Consider the following 22,372-nt stretch of genomic DNA (forward strand, 5'->3'; position numbering starts at 1 on the left):
TACACCATGTTAACAATAATCCTAGAGGATCAGAGATGGAGATATGGTGCAGGGCCTCTACCTGGAGAGCTGAAAAAGGGAAGTTATTGATCCCGGTGGCGGGGTTGCTGGGGCTGGCTGAGGTGGAGGCTAGGGGATGAGGGGACAGGGAGGAGGAGGCCGGGGGGGTGGTGGTGGAGCTGGTGGTGACAGACGACTCGTCACACGGGGAGCGGGGCAGCAGGCTGAACCAGTGGCAGCTCTTCTCCGTCAGCACCCTGAATAGCTGGTCATTGGGCTGGAGCTGCTGCTGCTGGGGGCTGGAGGACGTCTTCCCTGGGCCGCTGCTGAGGTAGCGCGGGCTGAGGAGGGCTGTGGAAAGCTCCGCTTTCACCTCTGAACACAGCGGAGAGGGAGCTGCACAGGGGTTGCTGGGTAGTGTAGTCTGAGTGGTGGGGCGGATAGGGGAGGATACTGTGGTGGGGAATTTGGCTGGATTACAGCTCAGACTGTGAGGGTGGTTGTCTGAGTCCGGGGACATCTTGGCCACGTCCAGGAGTTTGCTGAGTTTGGAGAAGGAACCAGGCTTCTGGAGGAAGAGGTTGAGGGTGTGTTTGTCTGGTGTGTCGGTGTGCCTGTCACTACTACCCTCCAGTGTGGACGCCCCTAGCCTCCCCTTCACCTCCTGTGGCCTCCTTTCCACCTCCTCCTCCTTCACCTGGACCAGCTCTGTGCTCCTCAGTCTCTCTCTCTCCTTCTCCAGCTCCTCTGCTCCTGGAAAATATAGTAATATTATTAACCACAGTTATAGAAAGTGAGATACCCAAATTCACGTGTATCATATATAGACCGATCTGAAGCCATGTCACAAGAAGAAGAAGCTGAATTGGGTTAGCCAAATGAACTATAATATCCCAATAGTAAGTTGATAAAGTAAGTAGAAACAAGTGTGGTGCCTGTATGTCATGTCAGTGTTTTAAGTCTCACCTTCGCCACTCTCCATACCCTCCACAAAGATGCCCCCACACTGTGGCAGCACCCAGTAACGGCGCTTGTAGCGGTCCTGGCCGAACATCATGGAGCGCAACGAGTGGGACGACTCAAACAGCTTCCGTCTGATCTGACTCTGTTGCTAGAGAGAGAAAACACAAATGGTATCAAGGCTGAGGTCTTTTCTGCCCGGAAACTGACCCTCATAAAAAACTCCCTCTGATCCCATTGGGTATCAAAATCCCTTTACCTTGGTTAATTTGTCGATCTGTTTCTCCAGCTCCTCTACACTGGCTGTCTGGTCTCCATCATACTAGATGGAAAGATCACATTCATTTGACACCAGAGGAGTGGCTGACATTTACAACAGACAAACAATGACTAAGGTTGTGTCCCAAATGACATCCTATTCACTATGTAGTGCACTACTTTTGACTAGGGCTCTGGTAAAAAGTAGTGCACTAAAGTGAATAGGTTGCCATTTGGGACAAATCCATTGTCATTTGGTTCAGTGGCTAGATCCTGTGGAAAGGTGACAATTTCCTCACTGACCTCATCCTCCACTTTCTTCCCTTTCTTCCCTCGCTCCTCCTCCTCCTCCTCCTCATCGTCTTCATCCCCCTGGTCCTCGCTGTCCTCGTCATCATCCTCGTCCTCCTCGCTGTCCCCTCCTTTCCTCTTGCGTTTGCGTCCTGGGGTGGGTGTACCAAGGGACTGGGTTTCCTCTCCCCCCACACTGCTGTCCCTCTTCCCCGTCTTCTTTGCATGGATGGTCCTCAGCCTGGAACAAGACAACCATCAGGAGGATAAGAGTGCCAAATGTTTTCCTAAGCTTTAGTATCTACTCTACTATATAAAAACATTTGAAAAGCTTAAACATTCAAAACATTCCAATCAAATCCACATTTATTTGAAGTGGAATTTCAAACAAGTCTGTCACAATACAAAATAACAAATTGGAGGAAAAACAGCAAATTCTGTTATGATATCTTTCATTTTTCACTGAACACCCATTAGGTAATACAGGTCTATTAATGCATGTCCACACAGCCTTCTCCTGAGTGCTCCTTGAGATGGCTCAGGTGCTCACTTGCGAAGTGTGCCCTCGATGACCCACTTGTCCCGTCGCAGGTTGGTCATGTGATCGATGTTCTTGTCGATCTCACTGCAAAGAAGCACGAAGCACCAATTATAGATAGATCGACTTTGTTAAACAATGCAAAAAAGGTGAAGTAAGGTTTTAGTTGCACAATTTTACTTGAGCAACAAGATTGTATTTTAAAGCATTGCCAGTTGTCACATAATCTACCTCATGCAACCCAATGAAACGCTCCATGACAACACAACTCTTTCTTTTGATATTAGAGGTAGAACACAAAAAATGCAAGTCCCAATTAATAAAACAGTACTATGTCCAGCAAAACCCGCTTTATGCTCAAAGATGAGTGATACAGGCATCAATCAACAAAACAAATCTGTGCTCAGAATAACATTGGGCTATATTCAATCCACATCGCGTGATTTACATTTAAAGGCAATGCTTTAGCGGAGACTGCATTCACGGTAAATGCTGCATATGTCGGCTCAGTCGGAAACTACCTTTACATTTCTATTGCGGAATCTGTAACGCTTCAGCTTTACAGATTGAATAGAGCCCTTAATCATTTTTTGTATGGACACTGAACAACATCAAATATCAACAAAGTAGTTTCCCACATGCAAGCCTAAAGCACTTAACTTGACATAATTTGTCTAAATAGTTAAACTTAGCAGTGTTGTGATCTAGATAGCAGAGCTGCTGTGACTAGAGTTCAGTGTCCTCTCTTACCTGACAACACTCTTACTGCAGGACAGCTCGTTGACCAGGAAGGCCAGGACCGAGGCCTTCTGTGTGGCCGTGTGGGCCTGGAAGGCCTTGGTCTTCAGACTGGCCGTGACCTCCCCCAGATCAGTCTGCAGCTCCGTCCCCCCACTGTGAGCCTCCATGTAGATCTGCAGCACCTCCGACACGTTGTCCCGATTGATGCCCACGTTACTCAGGTGGTCCCCCAGGGCCGTCTTCGTCTGGTGGGGCGGAGAGGGACATATATTGGTAACACTTTATTTGGATAGTACCAAGAAGATGGTTTGTAGATGTTCAGAAGATGTTCATAACTCTAGCCATCACCCTCACCCTTATCCTAAACCTAACCGTAACCTTAGCAAGCAGTTGCTTATCAACAAACAGTTTGTTGATAGTATGACCATCGGTAGAGCATCTATATGGGACTAACCAAATGAAGTGTGACCCATATACTGTTTAAGACATTTTCAAGTTTCATTGACGTGTTTAGGAGAGAGATGTAGATAGAGGAGAAGGATGCAGGAGAGAAAATGAGTGGCGGAACAGGGGATCGAACCGCTGCCTTTAGGGGCATAACGTAGTCCGGAGGCAGCAGCACTACCACTAGACCAGCCCACAGCACAGAGGACAGTTAGAGGGGACTACATTCTTCTCTTTTCAGGGATACATTTTCCCTCAACGTCGACTGAGGCTCCATAATAGGCGACAGTCTACTGGGTTCCTTGAAGAAATAATGGAAAGCCACATAAAAGTGTGACTAAGCCCTGTAGATTAGCATGGAGAGAAAATGCTTTGGGGATGAATTCTACATGTGGGGGTATAACTGTGGAAGCTGTATTAAGAGCTATAAACACTGATACCCTCCAAAACAGATAAGCCCCTCATTTAGCCTCACAGAGCCAGAGATATTGATAATGCCCCACTTGTGTGTTCTGATTACAGTAGGGGCATCTCGTCTTTAGCTCTGCAGTGCTGCGAGTGCAGCCCTCTAAGCTGTGGATAGTGCATACAGTACATTATATGAAGGCAGATCAGAATATACTGTACAACTGCTGATATTATGGGTGTGTCAGCATGTGGAAAAGTGCGAATATACGTGGCTGCAAGCATTCATCAGATTGTATGTATGCCTTTTAGTAATTATGAGTGTGTGATGAGTGTGAGCGCGATGAGTGTGTTTACATGTGTGTAGTTCTAAACTGTAAAGTCCCTCACCCGGTGTCCTGGGGGCAGTCCAGGGTCACACACCACAGCTGAGAGCAGGCGCACCAGCAGGTCCTGGACCTGTCCCATGCTGTCTCCCAGGTTGAGCAGGCCCTCCTGCAGCACGCTCAGGTTGGGTATGTGGGCGTCCACGTCAAAGCCCAGCACCTTCCCAAAGCTCCGCAGGAACTGCATCACCATCAGACAGTCAGAGAAGCTGCTTCCTGGTAGAACCAGGCCCGGAATACGGGATAACTCCGGGAGAGGCTGGGAACGGAGGGAGGACATTCAGTTACACATACTTGCTACAATAACTTACTACAGCATGTAACTACAGTAGTGTGCTGTGCACTTGTTATAATTTCAAGGTTCCTAATGCAGTGTAAGAGCAAAATCTTGAGAGATAGCTGCAGATTCAAGTAGGGCAAACTGAGCTTGACCCGTATGCAGTGAGGTTTAGTGAGAGCCGTATGGAGACAGGGTTGATGTGATGTGTGATCTGTGAACTGGTTATCCAGGGGCTCAATGCTCTGTCTGGTGGAAATCATGAGAAAGCAGCTCTCAGAAATCCTCTGGTCAGTGTTGTGCTAGGAGCAGCCACTTGATGGCAGTATTCTAACCTGTACCTGTGTTTACTTCACTTTACATTTACATCATTTAGCAGACGACTTACAAATAGGTGCATTCACCTTATAGCCAGTGGGATAACCACTTTACAATGTTGTTGTTGTTTTTTTTGATTACTTTATCCTATCCCAGGTATTCCTTAAAGAGGTGGGGTTTCAAATGTCTCCGGAAGGTGGTGAGTGACTCCGCTGTCCTGGCGTCGTGAGGGAGCTTGTTCCACCATTGGGGTGCCAGAGCAGCGAACAGTTTTGACTGGGCTGAGCGGGAACTATGCTTCCGCAGAGGTAGGGGAGCCAGCAGGCCAGAGGTGGATGAACGCAATGCCCTCGTTTGGGTGTAGGGACTGATCAGAGCCTGAAGGTACGGCGGTGCCGTTCCCCTCACAGCTCCGTAGGCAAGCACCATGGTCACTTCCATTTATTCCAATATGGAAGATGTTATCATTAGACAATAAAGCACTGGTGTCATTTAAAAACACTCTAATCATATTGATTAAATAGGTAACAGGCAAAGAAACAGATCAGTGATTAAATGTGGCCAGTATTAACGATTTCTAGGTTGGATATCAAAGAGAACGTCTAATAGAAATGCGGTTGGAGAACTAATCTATGAGTGATGGCACACTCATAGCCATAGATATAGAAGGCTCATAGCTCTCCCTTTATACATTTCCACTAGTAGCTCCTATGAATAGTGAATACCTTGTGATCTGCTAAGCACATGTCTTCATTTGGCTTCTTCAGCTCCTTGGCAATTTCCATTTCCAGTCTTCTAAGCTCCAATTTCCGCTCCTTTTTTAACCGTTTCTCATTCTTCTTCTCCTGCTTCAAGCGCTCCCGCTCCTACGTTCCAAATTACAGACCAAGTTAACAGTGCATGCACCGTTGCAGACAATCGTGTTAAGGATTATGTCATCACAATTCAGCCCAACACTAGGCCTTCCTTGCTCATAAATTGCCGCACTTTCACAGAAAATTGCTTGGGGCCCGATTCCCTCTTTTATTCACAAGCCATATCGTTTTTAAAAAAATAAGAGGAGGAGGAACTGAGGAGAGGAGGCAATAGCCAGAAGCCTGCTGTAACAGTTTCAAGGAGGAGGAGTTGTGAATCACGCACCTCCGCTTTCTTACGGGCGTCCATGGTCTTCGTCAGCATCATGTGCTGCCTCCGCCTCTCCCTCTCCTGACAGAGCACACACAGCCACACTTAACACAGCTCAACACAGACAGGCCACTTCATATAGACATCAAACAACAGCTTAGTATGACACATACAGTATAGTAGGACAAACAAACGACGACAAACAGAAGTATGGCCATCGTTGTGAACATTATAGCATAGGTTCAGAGGTCAATAAAATAATGACAACCAACTATCTAAAAGGGCAAAGCATCAGGTATGAGGGCAGTGTCAACACAAAGTGTAAGCTTGAAGTTAGAGTCGGCTTGAATGCGTCTGAATATGCCTGCAATAAGCAAACTGAAGTGCTAATTCTACAACAGCATCTAAGAATTAAACAGGCAATGTCATATTATTCTGTGTTATAAAGTTAAGCTAAAAGCTGCTACAGTTTCATTCTCTATTCACTGGAGAAAAGCAAAGCAAAATAACTTCTTATATCAGAATGCAAATAAGATAATACTACAGAAAAGCAAGTTACCTCTCACAAATACATTAATGGATTCAATTGGAGATTGAGGCCTTGTAGTAAGGAATTTATCTTAGGCATGTACTGAGGGCACTCCTAATTTATATTTAGTATGGCATGGGTTTAAAGCAATGCTATCATTGCCTGTCTTTAGCCTATTGTAACTTATGGTAACTAGGTTTGTGTACAAAAGCAGAAATCAAATCTCAAATATGGAACAAGAAACACATCAACAAAACGATGAATGAAAATGTTTCTGTGAGGTTGGTGATTTAAACTGATGTCAACAAGCAGGAGAAAAGCCGGCGATGGACGGGTCTGATTTGTCAGGTGGTAAAATGGACAACTGCAACATACTCTACATTGACTTTTACACCTGGATTTCAAGCACTTACATTCACTCGACAACAAAACAAGGCAATGGATGTCACATCTTTAGGACCATGATAGAGTGCATTGCTCCCCTTAATGTAGTCTGAATGAGTCAAGAAGTTCTTGTCTATTTGCGCAGATATCGGTTTTTGTCTTGCACAAGAACAAATAGCGCAAGACGTACGTACGCAATGCACTTTGCTCGAAAGCCATGCAGAAGAATGTAGTATGATGGCAGCCAGTGCTACACTTTATGCATTGCTTTGACAACCATATCACAACCAATATCACGATGCGGTGTTAGATGTGCAAGAATAAACATACCCATACCATATCTAGTCTATGCCTCTCCAACTCCTGGGAGAAAGAGTTGGCAAAGTATTATGAAACAGAAATCACTCATTAAAAACCAAGTTCATATAAGAAGAACCCCCCACCCCAAGAAGAGTGACAAGCGAGGGTCATCAAAACTGAAATTAACAAAGCGACATGGAGAATTGGACAGGGAATTTGTCAAGTAGTTATATCAAAAAGAACCCTTTTCCAAAAAGATTCCAGTAGAACTGAAAGTGAAAATGGGCTTTGGGCATCATGTGGTGCAGGAGAGAGATACATACCTGGTGCTTCAAAATGACTGCTTGCTGCCTCCTCATCTCCTTCTCCTTCAAGGGGAAAAAGATAAACGACATTACAATCCAAACATACCCCTCATTTCCATCATCTAAAAAAAAGCAGCCGACACAAACGGATAAGGTTTCTCTACTTCATTCCACAGGAAGTTCAAATCCCTCACTAATCTGATTGAAAGACAGGCAAAGAGCCCGGGCAGGTTGTAACTAATGTGAAATGGAAATGCCATAGTTTCTTTTTTCAAGACGTGCAGGAAGCAGAGACAGAATGTAATGTCCTTTATGACACTGATTAACATGGAAAAGGTCTGCTCTGCGTGACAAGGAGATTTCCCTAAACACAGAGAAGCATTCCCTTGGAGCGATGAGCATTGCTTTACATTCACCTAAATGACGCAATGAGGTGCAAGTAGGAGATTGGGAATCGACAGGAGAGGGGTTGTATGGCTTGAGGCAACAGTGGGAGGTGGAGTGGGCCACAAATTAATGGTTGATTATTTTAACAGGACATCTAAACTAACCTTGATTCGTTTTTCAGCCTCCATTATTTTGGCATTTGCCGCTTCTTCCTTCCTTTTCCTTTTAGTCTGCGCATGCAAAACAGGTCTACAGGTCATGCAACAGAACAACCTCGACAGATTCAACACTTCATTCAACAGCACATGGACAGTACTATATGCCGATAGGCAGTACAGAAATACACAGACAAATCCATTTATGCTCGTGTAAGATTAGGCTTTTATCACTAGTTCCTACTAGAAGCAAATATTGAATTTCTGTCAGGTGGGAGGGCTAACATTGTTTGATTAACTAAAATCAAGACAATTTTCACAAATAAACATGCAGGGCAAAATACATATTTTGGTTCTAGTGACTACACTATCTAACAGTAAACACCCTATTAAATAGCCATATGTGCAACATAGATAGAACTGTTCAATTCAGAGCAGAGAGAGAGAGGATAATATTGAATGAGACTAGTCCCACTTGCAGCAGGGACTTACTGGCAATGTCAAGCATAAAATATTGCAATCTTGTGCAATGAGATAATTATTTCCTCCCATTAACACTAAAAAGACAAACTAGTTGTAGTTGTTACAAAATACCAGCAGCCAGTCGGAATAAATTAAGCCAAATTTCAATATGTAATTACAAGCATAGAGGAATCCTGTTAAGAGCGGCTTGCCAACCATGTCAACTGAAATTTGATTTAGTAATGCTAAAACACTTTGGAGCTTCTATTAGCGCTGTTCATGGAAAATAGTTTTTTCACCTCCTTGTGCTAAACTGTTAGCGACTATTGTCTGAGAGATGGTATTTTGTGTCGAATCCCATCACGGTCTGAGGAGATTTTAATATTCAATGGTACTTTGTGAAAAACCAATTAAGCGTTAGTCACATGTAGTCAAGAGACAGAACCGAAAAGGTGCAACCACAGAATTTTGAAATAGCCGTTGGTTGATTTAGAAAAAGTCCTACCAACTGCAAAAAGGAAGTGTTTCGGAATGTTTCTGCAATAACTCACCTCGAGAATCTGCTGCACTCTGAGCTCCTTCTCCATTTGAATTTGCTGAATTCGCTTGATCTTCTCCTGGTGGGGGGGGGGGGGGTAAAATGAATTCAATCTACAGCCATGCATGTTAGAACAGGGGGCCTGTATACGTAGTTCTAATGGAGATTAGGGTTGCAAAATACCATGAATTTTCAATAAATCCCCCACTGGTTTTCCAGAATTCCTGGTTGAAGGATTCTGGATTTCCTGCTTGTTCTCACCTGATTCCGGGAAACCTCCAACAGGGATTTGGGGAAAGCCAGAGAATTTATTGAAAGTTCCCGGAATTTAGTAACCCTAATGAAGATTAAGTGAATGTAGCATCTTGAAGGTTAGCATCTTCCCTTCAGAGAAGATTTCAAAGCATTTAACTCTGCTTGGGATCTTTTCACCTTGGAGCCGTCCAATCAAAAACACAATTTGTGAACAGATGCATCCGAGTGGTGAGCTTTTGTACATGACACAATGATCGTGCTGTAGGCAACTCCCTACCTGCTGCTTTACAATCTTCACTTGCTCCTTCTGTTTCCGCTTCTCCTCAGCAGCCATGATTGCTGAGAGAGGGAGAGAGAAAAAGAGAGAGAGAGAAAGCGAGAGAGAAAGCAAGAGAGAGAAAATCAAAGAAAGACAGAGACAGAAAGAGAAACAGAGAGAAAGAAAGAAAACATTGAGATTACGGTTGTACTGTGAGGGTTGTACTGGAAAAACTGTTATGGTAGAGAACAGGATGGCATTGTCACAAGAGCAGCTTTCACAGAACAACAACACTAGCTTACTGTACCTTGTTGTTTCCTGGCCTCCTTGGCTGCTAGTGCCATGGCCTGCTTTTCAAGTTTCTTTATCATTTTTATCTGGGCTGCTTGTCGAGCTACCTCTGCAACAGAAGAGAGATTTTTATTGGTTACAGAAGCTTTAAAGATACACTATACAGTGCATTCGGAAAGTATTTAGACCCCTTTACTTTTTCCACATTTTGTTACGTTACAGCCTTATTCTAAAATGGATTAAATAAAAATGTTCCTCAATCTACACACAATACCCCAAAATGACAAAGTGAAAATAGGTTTTTAGAAATGTTGGGAAATTTATTAAAAATAAAAAAACAGAAACACCTTATTTACATAAGTATTCAGACCTTTTGCTATGAGACTTGAAATTGAGCTCAGGTGCATCCTGTTTCCATTGATCATCCTTGAGATGTTTCTACAACTTGATTGGAGTCCACCTGTGGTAAATTCAATTGATTGGACATGATTTGGAAAGGAACACACCTGTCTATATACAGTTGACAGTGCATGTCAGAGCAAAGACCAAGCCATGAGGTCAAAGGAATTGTCCGTAGAGCTCCGAGACAGGATTGTGTCGAGGCACAGATCTGAGGAAGGGTACCAAAAACTTTCTGCAGCATTGAAGGTCCCCAAGAACACAGTGGCCTCCATCATTCTTAAATGGAAGAAGTTTGGAACCACCAAGACTCTTCCTAGAGCTGGCCGCCCGGCCAAACTGAGCAATTGGGGGAGAAGGGCCTTGGTCAGGGAGGTTACCAAGAACACGATGGTCACTCTGACAGGTCACTCTGACACTTCTCTTTGTGCTTACCTTTTGCTTTACAATGCTCAGTAGCGGCCTGAGGTCAAACAAAGTAATCTGTTCCCGGTCTCCACACAAAACCTAAAACTTTCAGCACTACTTGTGTTTCTAGTGCCAACGGGTGGTCAGTTGACGTGCTCGCCTCCCATTTTGTTTCCAGTTCAGGAGAGTTGGTCATCCACTTGCAGAGGTCCATGCCTGCAGTCGACAGCATTCACAGCAGTTGTCACAAAGTAAGCCTCTTCAACATCGCGTGAACTTGCAGTGAAGTCATCTACATAGAGTGACTCAATGTCTCTACAACTTCTGGTTGTTCTATTTCATATTGTTTCAGGTGCTTCCTGATTGTAGCTGCGAGCAAGAATGGCCTTGGGGAAGCTCCAAATACCACTCTGTTCATCCTCAGCTCCTCTTCATTTTCTCTCCTTGGTGGGCCTGTGAGCCAGAGGAATCTCACGGCGTCTCTGACTCTCTCTGCTAGGGATATCTGCAGGAAAGCCTTCTTGATGTCTGCCATGAATGCAATCTCATGTAGTCTGAACTTTATCAGAATGCTGAGCAGATCCAGATTCGGTCCTGTGAGTAAACAGTCATTGAGGGATGGACTGCCATCTTCATGGGACGAGGCATCAAACACCACTCTGTTTTGTCGTCACCTTGTCCTCTTGAAGTACTGCATGGTGAGGTAAGTAGTATTTCACGTTGTCTGAGCTTGATGCGTTGTCCTTGGGCACGTCCTCTGCCATATCCTCTACTACTTCATTGTATCTGCTGTACAACGTCACAGTCTTTTCTTCAGACCTTCAAACCGTTTCTTGGCGATTCTATAGTTGTCTCTATTTCAATTCTCTGCTGTTTGTCCCAGACATTCTCCAAGATGACATGAGAAACAAGATGGTCTCTCTGGTCTGATGAAACCAAGATTGAACTCTTTGGCCTGAATGCCAAGCGTCAAGTCTGGAGGAAACCTGGCACCATCCCTACAGTGAAGCATGGTGGTGGCAGCATCATGCTGTGGGGATGTTTTTCAGCGGCAGGGACTAGGACACTAGTCAGGATCGAGACACAGATGAACGGAGCAAAGTACAGAGAGATCCTTGATGAAAACCTGCTCCAGAGCGCTGAGGACATTAGACTGGGGCGAAGGTTCACCTTCCTAACAGGACAATGACCCTAAGCACACAGCCAACACAACGCAGGAGTGGCTTCGGGACAAGTCTCTGAATCTCCTTGAGGGGCCCACCCAGAGCCCGGACTTGAACCCTATCGAACATCTCTGGAGAGACCTGAAAATAGCTGTGCAGCGACACTCCCCATCCAACCTGACAGAGCTTGAGAGGATCTGCAGAGAAGAATGGGAGAAACTCCCCAAATACAGGTGTGCCAAGTTTGTAGTGTCAAACCCAAGAAGACTCGAGGCTGTAATCGCTGCCAAAGGTGCTTCAACTAAGTACTGAGTAAAGGGTCTGAATACTTATGTAAATCTGATATTTCAGTCAAAAATTCTAAAAACCTATTTTTGCTTTGTCATTATGGGGAATTGTGTGTAGATTGATGAGAAAAAAAAAAATATATATATATAAATATATATATATATATATATAAAACATCCCTCCGCTCTCCCTTTCCTTTTACAATAAGGCTGTAACTTAACAAAATGTGGAAAAAGTCAAGGGGTCTGAATACTTTCTGAATGCACTGTACATACAAAATGATGTGGACACCAATGTTCCCTAAAACAATGTGGGCACTTAGCAAATTTCAGGTCTGCTGGGTGCAAACTTGAACGTTGTGAAAATTCTGTGCAACTTCCAGCGCGCATTTACTGTGAACACTGAGGCTGTACCGGCTTTAAATTACAGTTTTAACAGTGGCCAAGTAGACTACTGTGGCTATTTGATCATAATGGAGGCCTACCAAAGTGACCTACCATCAATAACAATGGAGAAAATGCATCCCATAACATTTTAACATGGAAATAGCTGTTCTATCATTCAGCCTACAGTAGCAGCCAATGTGTGGTGTTCAATGTAGGCCTACATTCCATGAGATAAAAAAAAAAAAAACATGCAGGGCTTGACATTAACCTGTTTATCTCCTTGTCCTTCAGACAAGGAGGTGACTGAAAATGTTGTTGTGTTGTTTGACGCTAGAAACCACTTTACAAAATAAAATTCATTATTATTCCCATCCCATTAATACAGATAATCAGACAAATCATGCTACCCTCTGCTTATTGGCTACTTAGCTTATTCAAGCCTGTCTCAAAATACAACACTACCCCTTTAAGACAAAAAAAAGCTCTTTACTGGACTCGCTTTTCAAAGATGTCTAGAAATGTACACGTTTTGTGCTCTTGTAGGAAGCAAATCACTCCCCCCATATTGCTCACTACAAATTATCTATAACTGGGTTAATAACTCACTAACTAGTAAAGGATATGAACTAAATGTGCACACGTGGCTACATGCAGCTCTCGCTTTGATCTCAAAACAAGCACATCTACTCACGACCGCTCATGCTGTAAACACAGTCCAGTTCAAAGTAAATGGCACAGATCCATATATGGCAATGGTCTATTTGCACATAGGCCTACTGCAGCTCTGACTGTTTATGCTGCACCGGTCTGCGTAGAGTACGGGCTGAGCATTACTTGTGAGGCACAGCTGAGTGAGCATACATTTAAATAATTAGCTTTTTATTTTTATTTTACTGGGCTGATGGTGCCTGCATCTGATGGTCAGTCTCAGCGGCGGGAGAGAGTGGCAGACTGAGGGTCTACCTCTCAACATCCCTCCGCTCTCCCTTTCCTCAACGGACACTGACCAAAAAGGGGCACCGTCTTCCAGCTGGTGGCGAAACTCGAGTCGCACCGCATTACTTCTGCCTCATGCACAAATTGATGTTGTTACTCCTATGAACAGAGAAAGTGAAATATTCCTCGATATTAAAAAAGACCCAAGCCGCTAATAATAACAACGCAAACCTATCGATACACTTTCCTATTCATTCATTACTGCTGCAGTGCTTGGAAATAGGAAGAACGCTCATTTTATGGCTTATAAAAGTGTTGAATACAAAGTGTTGACAGTGCTGAGTAAGAACTTAAACATGAACTCACTCAAAAACAGCAGTTCTTTGCTGTATTCGTTGACAGTCTCTCTCTAGTCATAGTTTTAAACGTTTTGAAATCTCACAGTATCAACTTTGCTGTAGCTTTTTTTTATGCCTGCTACATTACTGGAGACACGGTAATCTGAGCCATTCGATTGGCCAGCGGTAAGCCTATAGTGCACTTGATTTGCTCTCCATGTTTGTACCTTCAGCCACATTAAATGGTTAAAAATAGCAACAGTTCACCTACCTAAGTGCTGTTATTGTGAAGTGGAAACGTCTAGGAGCAACAACGGCTCAGCCGTTTAGTGGTAGGCCACACAAGCTCACAGAACGTGACTGCCGAATGCTGAAGGGCATAGCTCTAACTACAGAGTTCCAAACTCTGGAAGCAACGTCAGCACAAGAACTGTTCGTTGGGAGCTTCATGAAATGGGTTTCCATGGCTGAGCAGCCGCACATAAGCCTAAGATCACCATGCGCAATGCCTAGCGTCGGCTGGAGTGGTGTAAAGCTCACCGCAATTGGACTCTGGAGCAGTGGAAATGCGTTCTCTGGAATGATGACTCCCTCTTCACCATCGAGCAGTCCGACAGACAAATCTGGGTTTGGCTGTTTTTCATGGTTTTGGCTAGCCCCCTTAGTTCCAGTGAAGGGACATCTTAACGCTACAGCATAGTGACATTCTAGACGATTCTGTGCTTCCAACTTTATGGCAATAGTTTGAGGAAGGCCCTTTCCTGTTTCAGCATGACAATGCCCCTGTGCACAAAGCGAGGTCCATACAGAAATCGTTTGTCGAGATCGGTGTGAAAGAACTTGACTGGCATGCATAGAGCCCTGACCTCAACCCCATCGAACACCTTTGGGATGAATTGGAACGCCGACTGCTAGCTAGGTCAAATCGCCCAACATCAGTGCCCGACCTCACTAATGTTCTTGTGGCTGAATGGAAGGAAGTCCCTGCAGCAATGTCCCAACATCTAGTGGAAAGCCTTCCCAGAAGAGTGTAGGCTGTTCTAGCAGCAAAGGGGGACCAACTCCTTATTAATGCCCATGGAATGAGATGTTTGACGAGCAGGTGTTCACATACTTTTGGTCACGTAGTGTACCTCAGTGATGCTTGCGAGAACTGAACCCACCTTGAGCTTCCAGTTTGCGTAGAAGTTTGGCGTCGGTGGCGCCTGGGAAGTCGGCCTCGCCAACGTTCGGAAGTCGGCCCTTCCTGCGCCTGGACCGGGGGCCCTCGTCACCTGTCCTCTGGTGCTCAGGGTTAGGGGGATGCCCACGCCTCCCCTTCATGGCCAGGATACGAGGAATCACCTCCTCCTCGGTCAACAAGCTCCACTGCAATCCCTTATAGGCAGGAGAGAAGAACGAGGGACAGCCAGTTAGAACCTTCAATTTACTTACACTGAGGTATAACTATACTTGATACAGTATAAACAAACATCCCTCATGACAAAAAATATGAACGTCAAGCTTAAATACATATATCTATGTGATTGCTGCCTTTAAGTATGAATCAATTAGACATCATGGAGTTCTTCTTATTCACTGGTTATTGTTGTTAAATGTAGAAAGACACATCATCATCACATTCTTTTCTATGTACTGAAAGTGCTCCATCTTAAAATAGCGTTTTTTAGTGAACTATCCCTTTAACTATATGCGCCTGGCCTTCATATTACAATAGAGCAATATAACTTTTCATGTGAATGTAATATTAACACAATGATATACAGTACTTTAGGCTACGGATGACTCTGCTCTGTGGGAGGGAGAAAACGGTCAATAAAGAGAGGACAGTCACCTGGGGTCCTTCTCTGGCTTCATAGAAGTCACCAACCCTTATTTTTGCACTGAAGCTAAAATTATCGCGTGTGATGTCACTTATTCCATTTCTGGACAGATACTACAAAGAAGAACATAATGAGGCTTTGGTGAGACAAAAGATCAGTGTTAAGGCAAATATTAAGTTAATAACAGCAACTTTATTGGTTTGGGTGTAAATTATGTATTTCTTGATCAAAATCTGGAGACAATTCAAAAAACTCAATCATTAACATTAGCTTCAAATCTATTAGGATTAATATGAGAGCGATATATAGAAGAGAGGATGCTAATGCCAATGCTAGTGACCTGTGAGGTATGATCTTACCTTCATCACGTCGGGGTACTGCCGGAGCTTCTTCCCACACGGGGCGTAGTACGCCACATCTCCCTGCAGACGGCCCGCCACATTACAGATACGCGTCTCTCTCTGCCACCTAGGATGGAGGGAAGTTACAAGTGACTCACGTACAGGAACACAATCCCATTCACACTATTGGTCAGAGCGATACAGTGCAGTACAAATATATTGCAGTCATGTATCATTTTGTAATGTTTCAAGCAGTCAAAGTAGAGGGACTACACAAGTGCAGTATGAATTGTATTGTCTATATTGTATATCAAGGTACATGGGTGGAAACTTTAAGTTGTTTTGTGCTACAGTCTTACACCATCTTTTTTCTTTTACACAACACTTAGTCAGCTAGAATTGTTACACGCTCTTCTCCGAGCTGCCAATCCTTCAGCAGACAGCTAGATCCTGATGTTGACGAGGTCAGCTATCTAAATGAGCTGTTTACAGCTGTGCCTTCTGTACTGAGTGGCCTGGCTGCCCTGTGAGCCCTGTATGACTCCAGCAGTAATCAGACTCTCCTGGATGGACAGCTGCCAAGAGGAACACCACACCACACGACACTTCCATCAGTGCATCTGGACTCCTAACAGAAACGGCCTGAGGATTGCGTCCCAAATGGCACCATATTCCCTACATGGTACACTAACCCATAGGGCTCTGGTCAAAAGTAGTGCACTATACAGGGAATAGGGTGGCATTTGGGATGCATCCTGGGTCTTAAGCAGAGCAGAGCAGGGGACTGATATATAAGGCTTGTCGCCTCGGTTTCCTCTTTGAACCTGCTGATGAGAAACATCCGTGGGAGATGAAAGACACCCTGATCTGAGTGCAGCATTGCTGGGTTTGTGGGGGGCGGTGGGACGGTGCTGGAGCTGCTAATGTTGCGTGTCTGTTGAGACTGGATGTGGTTAACCCCTGACCATCACTGCTGCAGCGCCTCATTTCCTGGCCACTCTGCTTACTGTCAGGCCTGGGCTTTGGAGGGGCCAACTGAGGGAGGGAGGGAGGGAGGGTTAGAGAAAAGGGATGGAAGGATAGAGGGAAAGAGAGAGGGATGGAAAGTTTGAGGAGGGGAGAGTTTAAGGCAGGAGGGATAGAGGGAAGGATGGAGGAGGGATAGCGGGAGGGAAGGATGAAGGGAGAGAAGGATGAAGGGAGGGAAGGAGGGATTTTGTGTTGTTTACTGTTTTTCGTCTAGCCACTCTGTTGTTGACGATGTATCATCACTGCTCTGGAAAAAGGAACCTCACTGATTGGGATCATTGGGATGTATCCACTATGACTTGGCTCCTTTAAACCCCTTTTAGTCATCACCACCCATACTGTTTGAGGGACAGAGGAAATCACCACACCATCATATTATAGTACTAGGGTAGCTAAATGTCTACGTCCCAAATGGAGGCTCTGGTCAAAAGTAGTGCACTATATAGGGAATAAGGATGCAGGTACTGTACAGTGGGTAGTGCTGAGCGATTAGTGCTTTTTGATGTCGGTTCGGTTTCAGTTAGATTATTATTCAACTTTTTTACATTAAATGCACTATGCATTATCAAATCAAATTGTATTTGTCACATTCCAGTGACATTCTGAGTGGTGTATGTATGTATGTATGGTGCATATCTTACCCAAACTCTAGAGGTGTCCGCAGCTCTCTCTCATCTGTCACTCTCCTTCTCTTCCCTGTTCCTGGGAGAAAGAGTGGACTCATTAGAACGGTCGGACAGATCCACTGTGACCTGAGCAAATGCAGAAACCCTGTCGCGTTGGCCAGAGGTGGCCTAGTCAATTCAGTTGCCCAGGGGAAAACAATGGCTTGAAAACTCCACCCACCAGACAAGGGTACCTTAAGAACATTTCAGCCTGTTATGTTCAGTTGTTTTATTCAAAGAAACAGGCAAAACCATAGGGTCCTTTTAACCACTGTTGCTTTTAGAAATGACACATCAACACAGGATTAGCAATACAATACCTTGTCAAATTGACCATGTCAAAGCCGATATCAAGGAATAGAGCTAAGAATGATTATATGGGAGTGGAACTACAACAACAACAAAAATATTCCAACATGCAGCTATTAGGAAAAAGAGACTCAGACTGCAGTAATCATGAGGTCTGAGCCAGCCAAGTGCTTCAGCTGCTAACAGGTTAAACATATGCCAGCCAGGGTAATCAATAGACTCAAAGGGCCTGCTCTGGGTCATCAAAACAATGACACAAACACTTTTGACCAGAGACGTCATTTTGCATCGAGAGACTCGCTGAACAATGTTTCCTGCTGGACTGAACTGAGTGATCTGACTAAGCAAATGGAAGAAGGAGATAACAGTCTGGACTGCCAACAAACAGCCTCAAGGCCCACCACCATGTCCCAAATAGCACTATATAGGGAATAGGGTGCCATTTGGGACGCAGCCATGAGAGTAGTGCACTGGTTTTAGCAGGGCTCTCCAACCCTGTTCCTGGACAGATACCATCCTGTAGGTTTGCGCTTCAACTCTAATCTAGCGCACCCGATTCTAATAATTAGCTGGTTGATAAGCTGAATCAGGTTAGTTACAACTGGGGTTGGAACGAAAACCTACAGGAGGGTAACTCTCCAGGAACAGGATTGGAGAGCCATGGGTTAGAGAGCAAAGATGAGCTGAGAGTTCCATTGGTACCTGGTGGAATGGAGCAGAGAGTGTATGAGGAAGAGGGGGTGCTGTGGTAGGCCAAGGCCCCAGAGCTGGTCACTATGGCTGGGGTGGGCAGGCCACTGGATGCCTTGATGACCTGGAGGTTGAGAGGGGAGCAGCTGGCTGAGAGGCTGGAGGAGGTGGTGTTGAGTAGAGAAGAGGAGCCTTTGGTGCGCTTCAGAGGGGTCCTCTCTGCCTCCGTGTCCGTGGTGGTCTCGTCGCGGTCCTTCACGTCGTCCTCAGAGCAGTCCGAGTCGCTCTCCAGATTACTCTCAGACTCTGCAGGGGACACCAGTGGGAGTGGAGGACTTGATAAGTCATTCTCCAATTAACATTCAGTTCACATTCAACCACACTGATAATCACAGGCCTCTTGAAGGAACCTCTTTAAAGTATCTGCTGAATCTGTATCTAAAGTGGCGATGAAGCATTTAAAGTCATACCAGATGTAAGTGCTGTTTCAGAAGTGCATCACATTAACGTGCTGAACTGACTAACCTGATAGGCTGTCGTCAGAATCCTCCTCATCGTCGTCATCATCTTCGTCGTCGTCATCATCATGTTCATCGTCCTCATCCTCTACGGAGTCGTCGGAGTCCTTACTGCTGGGAATGTCCGACTCTGTGTCCCGGAACAACTCCACCAGGGACTGCACCAGGTGGGTCTGGGACTGGGAGACACCCTTCCCCGTGTGGAGAGCCTTATGCTGGGCCTTGCTCTTCCCATCTCTGTGGGCCAGGCCCGGTGAGGTAGAGGCCCAGCCTAGGGCTCCAGAGCTGTGCTCCTTGTGTCCAGTGCTCAGGTTGACAGGCATAGAGAAGGGTGGGCTGGTGGCAGCCAGGAGAGGATTGTTGATGGTGCTCCTGCTCTGACTGCTGCTGCGAGGCTTGGTGATGAGGGCCAAGGGGGCCTCCTGCACCGTGCTGTGGATCACCCCATTGGGGTGGGGGCCCAGGAGGGAGGAGGCCAGGAACAGGTTGGAGTGGTTGGTGTGTGGAGAAGGGAGCCCGTGACTGCTCGGGGTCTCTGAAGACAGTTTGGGCGGTGCTAATGAGGAGGAGGATGATGAGGCGGCCATTTTCTTTTTCTTCTGGCTCTTGAACAGGTCCTGATGCATCAGTGGCAGAGGGAAGGCCTGTTTGAAGTGCTCCTGGGAGAGGAAGGGCTAAAGGAGAGAGGGAAGAGGGGAAGAAGAGAATGGAAGTAATTATACGAGCTGTCAGTCATTTGCATTAATGCAGATTGTGAATGGAAAATGTAATAATAAGAAATGCACTTGTAATTGCTCAGTGAGAATGACAATGAAGAAGAGGGTCTCTCCCATTAAAGTATATTAAAACAAGTCGGTGTCGAACAAGGTACACAAATAATTAAAAAACTGTTCGGCACAATCTTTGGCAATTTTTTCTGTTTAGTGCCGTTTTCTAGGCTTAGCAATCAACTTCCTTTTTGGAGATACCTCTACTAAACTCCGGCTGTACTAAAATCCCGTTCCAAAGGTCTTGTTATAGATTGACATGCTATCACCACTGTTCAGATTAACAATAATAATTGAATCCTTGGAAAAAGGCAGATTTTTCCCTTTTGATAACAACGGGCTTCCTAAAGCATTACTGAGTTAATTGCGTGTCAGCTTTAGTGAAGTATTTCCAATAAAGCTAACTAACTGCATTGTCACTTTCGGTCATGTACAGGGGGAGCCGGCATGAAACGCAATCCAACTGCTGATAACTGCTTAGACATTTAATTTTCTGTAGAGAGGAAGCTGACCTTTTGCAAATCAGAAACAATGATAGTCAAGAAGAAATGGGAGATACTACATATCCATATCCGAAATTCTTGGTAAAAAAAAGTTTGTTATCAATATTACTTTGGAGAAAGACTTAAATCGAATAGTCTTCTTTTAATGAGTGGAAAACAGACCATTACACACATGTACAAAACAATGAAAAGGCAAATCATTTGCATACATCAAGACTCACCTGTTTCAATTTAAAGTTGTTGATGTGTAACAAGGTTTCATCCAGGAAGTTTCTGCTTCCCGACTTCATACTGTCAGACAGGGTGGGGGGTTTGGGGGAGCCCGTCTGAGATTTGGGTTTGTGTGAGGGCGATAGGGTGGGTGGTTTGGGGGACGAAGCCAGAGAGGGAGGCTTGGGTGAGGAGGAGAGAGACAAGGGCTTGGGGGAGGAGCAGAGGGAGACGGGCTTGGGAGATGAAGAGAGAGAGAAGGGTCTGGTGGGTTGAGGAGAGGATGAGGCCTCCCTGCGTGGTTTGACCAGAGCCAAGGGTTTAGTACTGGCCAGCCCCGTAGCCTGGATCACACTGGTGTGCTGCTTGATTTCTTCTTCCCTGCTCCTGTAGCTCTGGAAGACTAGGGACGTGGACTGGGACAGCGCTGGGGGCTGGAGTGAGGGTTGGAGCGGGTAGTGGAGGGAATGGAGAAAGGCCTTGTCTGGATGTTTCTGAAGCAGACCACTCCGGCTGTCCTGAGCATCCCTCTCCTTCTCGCCTTCAGCAGCGCGGGGTCTCTTCTTCTTGCTGTTGGCAGTGGTCTGTGTCAGGCTCTGAGAGTGAGAAGAGGAGGTGGAGGAGAGAGGAGGGGGAGGACAGTTCCATGTCAGCTCTGACTCAACCCAGCCCACAATGGCAGCCCTGACGGGCAACGCGGTTGGGCGCCCAGTGCGCCACCCACCAGTGGAGCTGCCCTTGACATTTAACTGAGATTAACATTCATTGAGAGCATCACAGTGTGCTTGGAACAAAGAGGAAAGTATAACATTTTCAAAAGACAAACCATAGACAAACCATAGACATGTCATGTTAAAATAGTGTATGCATGAGTCCAGATATATGGCTACTGAGTTAACAATTCGACCCGGACAGTTAAACTAGACAAGCGCCTGAAATCTGAAACACACCTTAATCTTCCTCATTACACGGCTCTCCTTCTCAGAGTCAGAATCATCGCTGTCGTTGCTCTGATCTTCATCATCATCATCCTCCTCCTCCTCGTCTAGGTCGTCTGAGTCACTGCTGTTCACCCCGTCGCTGGAGATATCCGAGGAAGACCCTGATTCGCTGTCACTGTTGCTGGACGCCTCCACTGGTTTCTTGCTGAGTTTCTATAACAGGGAACAGTGATGGAGTCATTCCAGTCAATAGGGTAAAAGAATACCATAGCAAACAGCACACATCTCAGATGTCAATGTTTGTCTAGATCGCATCCATCCTTGTGGGACATTAACGTTTCCAGATATGTTTACCACAAACTAGTCCTTTTTGGACTAGTTTTTCCTGGGTAAGCCATTTTATTAGTTGCCAGATATGCGTTTGGTGATCCTACTAACCTTCTCTTTAGTTTTCTGAACGCTCTTCTCCTTCACTTGAGTCATGTCCTGGTGGCTCTTGCGGCTTCTGACGCTTCCGTTGGTGGCTTTCTGTTTCTCCGTGTTCCCCTGTGTTGAGAACGTAGTGGTGGTTGTGCTGAAGCTGCTCTCAGACAGAGTGGAGATACTGCTGCCATTCACAGCTTCATTCACTCCTTAGACCATGAGGAAACACAGTTAGATACCACAACTATGAATCAGGAACAACCATTTTAGTACAGTGAGCATGAAGAGGAAAACAAGGTGAAAGACAGTTCTCTAAAATGATGAGTTATCAGAACTTGCCAAAGCACTTACTAATAGGAAAAATCTCATTATATTAGCAAGAGGATCTCCCGGTTAACATATTCACTGGTGAGACACCCGGCACCTGCTTACAAACTGATTTATGCATTTACATGTCTTCGTATTGCCTCCAGGGTCAATTAAACATATTTGATGTTGTACCTGTGCCCATAAGGACATCATTCTCTTTTATGCAGAAATGTTCCTTGCTTCATTAAATTGCTTGCAGAGTAGGGAAAACATCTGGCAAGAGTGTGTGTGTGTGTGTGTGTGTGTGTGTGTGTGTGT

General features: G+C 45.2%; 1 protein-coding gene across 1 annotated transcript in view; it reads right to left on the reverse strand.

The window, feature by feature from the left end:
* Window positions 1-22,372, reverse strand: part of LOC311143254 (bromodomain adjacent to zinc finger domain protein 2B-like) — a gene marked incomplete at its 5' end in the record, with an annotated part of 39,939 nt that overhangs the window by 10,307 nt on the left and 7,260 nt on the right. The window contains 24 exons of the mRNA XM_084179068.1: window positions 62-753; window positions 967-1,111; window positions 1,220-1,282; window positions 1,522-1,750; window positions 2,060-2,134; window positions 2,798-3,033; window positions 4,028-4,282; window positions 5,344-5,484; window positions 5,759-5,824; window positions 6,993-7,019; window positions 7,280-7,324; window positions 7,813-7,878; window positions 8,817-8,882; window positions 9,336-9,397; window positions 9,625-9,717; window positions 14,690-14,903; window positions 15,361-15,462; window positions 15,709-15,817; window positions 17,361-17,421; window positions 18,396-18,689; window positions 18,909-19,575; window positions 20,393-20,977; window positions 21,332-21,535; window positions 21,761-21,954. Coding sequence (XP_084035194.1) covers window positions 62-753; window positions 967-1,111; window positions 1,220-1,282; window positions 1,522-1,750; window positions 2,060-2,134; window positions 2,798-3,033; window positions 4,028-4,282; window positions 5,344-5,484; window positions 5,759-5,824; window positions 6,993-7,019; window positions 7,280-7,324; window positions 7,813-7,878; window positions 8,817-8,882; window positions 9,336-9,397; window positions 9,625-9,717; window positions 14,690-14,903; window positions 15,361-15,462; window positions 15,709-15,817; window positions 17,361-17,421; window positions 18,396-18,689; window positions 18,909-19,575; window positions 20,393-20,977; window positions 21,332-21,535; window positions 21,761-21,954 — 4,691 coding nt within the window. The remainder of the gene's footprint in view (window positions 1-61; window positions 754-966; window positions 1,112-1,219; window positions 1,283-1,521; window positions 1,751-2,059; window positions 2,135-2,797; window positions 3,034-4,027; window positions 4,283-5,343; window positions 5,485-5,758; window positions 5,825-6,992; window positions 7,020-7,279; window positions 7,325-7,812; window positions 7,879-8,816; window positions 8,883-9,335; window positions 9,398-9,624; window positions 9,718-14,689; window positions 14,904-15,360; window positions 15,463-15,708; window positions 15,818-17,360; window positions 17,422-18,395; window positions 18,690-18,908; window positions 19,576-20,392; window positions 20,978-21,331; window positions 21,536-21,760; window positions 21,955-22,372) is intronic.

The sequence above is a fragment of the Coregonus lavaretus genome, assembly GCF_964263955.1.
Source record: "Coregonus lavaretus genome assembly, chromosome: 16".
In the NCBI taxonomy this organism is placed as follows: domain Eukaryota; kingdom Metazoa; phylum Chordata; class Actinopteri; order Salmoniformes; family Salmonidae; genus Coregonus; species Coregonus lavaretus.